At 47.5% G+C, this 5,567-nt stretch overlaps 1 protein-coding gene across 1 annotated transcript in view; it reads left to right on the plus strand.

Moving 5' to 3' along the window:
- NIBAN1 (niban apoptosis regulator 1) overlaps positions 1–4,917 on the plus strand; it is a 55,778-nt gene extending 50,861 nt beyond the window's left edge. Inside the window, exon 14 of the mRNA XM_066192208.1 lies at positions 737–4,917. Coding sequence (XP_066048305.1) covers positions 737–2,400 — 1,664 coding nt within the window. The 3' untranslated portion in view covers positions 2,401–4,917. The remainder of the gene's footprint in view (positions 1–736) is intronic.
- Positions 4,918–5,567: the final 650 nt, after the last annotated feature.

Consider the following 5,567-nt stretch of genomic DNA (forward strand, 5'->3'; position numbering starts at 1 on the left):
CAAAATGTAATTATGGCAACTTCACTTGATCTCAAATCCATCAAGGGCCAAGGAGGGAAATTCTGTCCTTACTTGTAAAGATTTGGTGATGACTAAATGGCAAGACTGTGCCAATTGCTAGACTAAGAGACTTGCAAAGACTGATGACAACAGAGATTAATTTCCTCAAATGAAATTAACTGCTGGATGCAGTTTCCAGTACTCACTGTTGCCAGTGCAGTACTCCTTGCAGATGTCTCTCTGCTTCTGTGTCAGAAAACAAAACTATTCTTAATAAATATTATATATATATACACTTATAAAATACTTGTATCTCTCTATATGTGCCTGTCTGTCTGTACCCTGGATAAAAGACAAGCAGAGGTCCTACTGCACAGGATGTTTTCACAGACCTTAAGCATTCCTGTTCCAAAACAGCAGTATAATAATTGTAATCAGCACACTTTTATTGGCATAGTCAATGTAAATCCTTCTGCACTGAAGCATTACCCTTGTGCATTGTTGCATTGTGGGTCCTCTGCTTCAGAAATTCTTAGGTCAATATTAAGTCCCATTATTCAAAAAATAAAATCCCCATCCCCAGAAAAGGAATGTCAACTAAAATGAAGCTGAAAACGAACATTAGCGTTGTCTTTAATATCAAAATGTACAACATAGACTTGGGAAAGCACTGTATGTTCTTCCCTGTGCCTCTGTCACCCTTCCCAAAGCAGTTTGGTGTTTCTGTTTCATTCAGTGATCAAAGAAGCTGCCGTTCTGAGGAAGCACAACCTGTTTGAGGATAACCTGAACGTGCCCTGCGAGAGCGTGTCCAGCCTGACGGAGCTGAGGACGCCCACGGGATCGGCACAGGGCACCCCCGCCAAGGCGCCCACAGCCGCCCGAGCCGAGAGCTCGGACACCGAGAGCCACGGGGACGAAACGCTCGTCGTGACAGGGAAAATCGTCTGGGAGAAGGATGCTGATGAGGGAAAGTCAGCAGACAAGGAGGCAGACGCCTCTGTCAGTGCAGCTGGTGATCAGGCCAGCAGGAGGGAGGCAATGGCTGTTACAGACATTGGTGACAAACAGGAGTCTCCTTCGGCTGGCCGCACTAAACAAGGAGTTGCAGAGGGAAAAGGCGCGTTGGAGAATGAATCAGAGCGTGTAGTGAGCACTGGGAGAGAACTCAAGGCACAACAAAAAGCTGTGGAGGAAAAAGTAGCTTCTGGGACTGACACTGCAGTAAAAATTTTTGGAGACAGCCCTAAAAAAGAACTTAAGGTACCTGAAGGAGCAGCGAAGGAAGAGGTGACTTCAGAGAGTCAAACGGTAATGACTGCTGTGTCTGTCAGCGGCACTGAGAAAGCCAGCACCGCACAGGAAAAAGTTTCTGAGATAAAGCTCACTTTCCCACCTGAGAGTGTAACAGATACAGAGATTTCAGGGAGTGCAGAAAAGAAAATCAAGGTAGAAGATGAAATTATGGAAAAATTCTCTCAGAGTGAAAATGCAGTAGGAACAGGGTTTGAAGGGGATAGTAAAAGCGAAAGTGGTGAGAGTACTGAGACAAAAATTCTTTCCCAGGATGAAAAGACAGGGAAAGCAGGGTTTGGGGATAGTCCTGAGAAAGAAAGCCAGTCGAAAGAAAAGAGTTGTAAATCCCCCGATGATGTGAACGAGATACGGAGTTTGCTGATGCTGACAGTTGAGATCCCAGCAGATACTCCAGCTGAGAACATAAAGGAGGTCTGCGAGGGCGAGCTGCTGAAGTTGCAGGAGCACCATAATGGCAACTACGAGTTGAGCGAAGTGGCTGTGGCAGAAATTCAGGTGAGCCAGAACACGAGGAGTGAAGATGCAGCAGAATGTGTGGAGTTGAAGAAAGAGCAACGATCCTCAGCCAGCCTGGGGACAGATGGTACGAGTGTAGAGAGCGTGCCCAGGGGGGCACAGGCACCGTGGCTGGTGGAGAGCTCGGCTCCGCCTCAGGAGGCAAAGGCAGAGGTGGAGAGCAAGGCGAGCGTGTGGTTCGCGGGTGCGGGAGGTGAGAGGCTGCGGCCAGAGGAACACACGGGAAACGCGGTGGAAGACAAAAGGCTCTGTGGGGAGGGAGGAACAGGGAACAGCCACGCTGTCCCGGGGGAGGCTGGGACACAGAGCTCCTTTCCGGGCCCTGCTGCAGATGGGGCCACGAGGGATGTGCCCATCCTGGATAGAGCAAACCCAGGACTGCTGGAGCCGGTGTCCCTGGTGCCGCAGCAGGGGCAGCCCAGGGCAGAGCGCACGGCGCACACAGAGCCTGGGGGGCGAGAGGGGGAGCCGGGAGAGCAATCATCCTCACACGCGGGAATTCACAGCACAGGAGGAAAAGCGATTCTCCCAGAAGATGGTTCTGCACAGCAAAACTCTGAGGAGTAAAAAGCAGCTTTCAGCCCAGCCCTGCAGGACCTATTGACTCCAGCAATCCCTGTTCAGTTGTGAATTGTTCAGGTCGGGGCTGGAGGAAATGCTCTTTGTTGTGGTGTCCCCAGCTCCTGCAGGTTTCCCACGAAGCCCTTCCTGAGGGATGGGTGATGGGTTTCCTTTTAGGTTAAAACCAGATTACTGCTGAGGAACCTCACCTGTCACTTCAAATCTGCTCCCTTTAAAAACTAGAGAAAAAGTCTGAAAATGTGACCACTGAATGCTTCAAATGCCCAACTATCATCAACTTATTTTAACAACTTAGCTGTTCTTAGGGATCCTCTTGATTTTTAAATGCATGGTTTTGACAAGTACTGCTCTGATTCTGGTGGTTGGTACATACATACTCGAGGATGCTTTTAGTATTTGCATGCAGTATACAGGAAATAAAAAACATTTTTTAGTAGTAAACAGAACCAAATAGTTGATTTAGTAGATTGCTGAAAAGCCACACTATGCAAACTCTGCAAACTGATTACTTAATTATTTTCAAGTTTTGACAGATCTCAAGGACAAGCAAATAATCGGATTTAAATTTTTTTTTTCTCTTATTGCTGTATTTAAAAAGGGGAAAGTATGGGAGCAGGTTTCTCAGTCCCACTCTGCACTTCGGGGTTATTTAGCCTTCCAGAGCACTTTATGGCTATTTTGTTTTGTTTTGTTTTATGGAAGGGAGAGAAGAGAATGTTTACAATAACTATAACCATTAGGCAGCATTTCTCTGGTTTAAATCCCACCATAAAATAGATTCACTTACAGCTGTTTCATACAGAATACTGAGTCCTGCCATTCCCATTCACACTGAGTTACTCAGGTCTGTAGACGTTTTTAGGTGTGGAAATCATGTAATAAGTGGCAACAATTGTGAAATAATGGAGTCATTGCATGTAATTTCTAATGCAGATGTTAACTGAAGTGACAGGCAGCCAGAGGTTGTGCTTAGATTTTGGAGGGCAGAATCACGTTACAAAAGCAGTTATTAAAATGACACAGTTGCTTTCATACACACGATCTGTGTCAAGCCATGATCTTGGTGCAGAGTTGCTTAAATATGTGTTCTTTACATCTCAGTTTGCACAGAAAAGCTTGGAAATGAAACCCAGCATTTTATTGGCCTTTCAAATGTAAGACCTCACTTCAGAGGTCAGTTTAAGGCACCTTGAAATTCTGACCCAATGTTTCTGAATGTCATACAGTGCAGGACCGCAAAGATTAATTATAATTGCAGCAAGGACTGCAGGATTTATGCCCATAAAGACACAGGAAGAAATAACAAAGTCCTGGGAGCATAATATGTGTTAGCATTTAACTTCAGCAAACTGTGCAAAGTCTTTTAATGCTATCAAAGTATTCTTTAATACTAACAGAAGATTTACACTAGAGGAACAGGCAAATAGTACTGTGTGTGGAAGAAACCTTGTTGAGTAACTGGATTAACTGCTCTGTCACTGCAGTAAAATAAATGCAGTTCCTATTTATTCTAGAAGCCGTACTGTGGTATGGAAACGTGACGATCACAGATGTTTTCCTTGCAGAAGTATTTTGACTCATTTCCTCCTTATATTTCATGCAAAAATACTAATTTGTAAACATGCAAACCACTGCCAGCCAATTTTTTTACAAATAATTGCTTATTTCACTCTCAGCTGCCTCACTTTTACAAATCATGAACTATTTTTCATTGGTACTGAGTGTTAAGTGACTTCAAATTTATGAAGCGCCTGAGTTAAGCAGCAGCAAGCAGCCTTTTAAAGCTAAAATTAGGGGACATGATGAGTTTTTAATATAGTTTTTGTATGAAAGACAGCATGGCAGCAAAAATGACTGCAGCCTCCTGCAAAAGGAAACTAATTCATCCTAATATGAATTAGATACTTCTGTACAGAGAGCATTTTGCGTAAGTATTCCCATAGTGGTAATTTTGGAGTTATTTCTGTGGCAGGCCTAGATCTGGGTAGTATTTTCTTGTGATATGAGTTGCGTTGCTGAATGCAGATGCTCAGATGTTTTTCACCAGTGAGATAGGTAAGGATGGGGAAGATTCAGCCTGTACATTGCCTGATTCGGCAATTTTAATTGCAGTTCCTCGTGGCCAGAGTACTTTTTCTTGGTTTGTGGCATTTTCTGCCCGTTTGCAAATGGATAAAGTAATGCTTTTCTCGTCTTTACCACAGTTGGTTAGAAGCGACAGCTTGGTTAGAACAGCTCGGCGATCTGCAAGGTTACGTGGGACCACTGATCAAAAATTATAATAATGCACCCATTCCGTGGTTTTTGTTGCTTCCTTGCAGTTGCCTTCACAAACTGGGAACTGTAGTAAATCGCCTCTCGCGGCCCATGGCCGAGGGTCGGGCTGGGGCGTGGAATTCCATGGGGTTTCCACTCTTAAAGGCCAGGACGTGAAACACATTGTATTTGCTTGGAACTTTGTACAGACGCTTGTCATGGAAATAAAGACGCTCTTCCCTTCCATTGCTGGGAGGCTGCTTTTGTGAGTGTGTGGTAATTTGGGGGATTTGATTAAAGAAATGTTCCTCAGGCAGCGGGGAGTGACGGAGGCGTTTCCTTCCGCTGCCCGAGGGGAGCCTGCGGGCAGCACGGACGGCGAGTTTTTACGAGAGCACGGAGCGACAGCGTGAGGGGGAATGGCTTCCAACGGGGTGTTAGATTGGGTATTTAGGAGGAAGTTCTTCGCCGTGAGGGTGGTGAGGCCCTGCCACAGGGCGCCCAGAGAAGCCGTGGCTGCCCCATCCCTGGGAGTGCGCAAGGCCAGGCTGGACGGGGCTCCGATCCCGTCCCTGCCCATGATGATGCGTTGATCTGCAGAGCCGCTTCCGTCCCGAGCCACTCCAGCATTTCCCGGCACACTCCGCGCCTGGGGCTCGCTCGGGGCCGCTCCGGGCAGCGCCTGGGGGAGCGCGGAGGGCGGGCCGGGCCGCGGGGCACGCCGGGAGCTGTAGTTCGTCCCCTTTGTCCACGTCGACCCTTTCGTTACGCGTCCCCTGCCGGCGCACGTGACCCCCGCGCCGCGCTCCCCCATTGGCCCGGCGGCGCGCGCCGGGTGGGCGGTGCCGGAAGCGGCGGCGGCGCGAGGCCGTTTCCTTGGCTACGCCCCCGCGGGC

Source organism: Chamaea fasciata, unplaced genomic scaffold (assembly GCF_029207755.1).
Source record: "Chamaea fasciata isolate MVZ Bird 193981 ecotype frontalis unplaced genomic scaffold, bChaFas1.0.hap1 SCAF_10, whole genome shotgun sequence".
In the NCBI taxonomy this organism is placed as follows: Eukaryota; Metazoa; Chordata; class Aves; order Passeriformes; family Sylviidae; genus Chamaea; species Chamaea fasciata.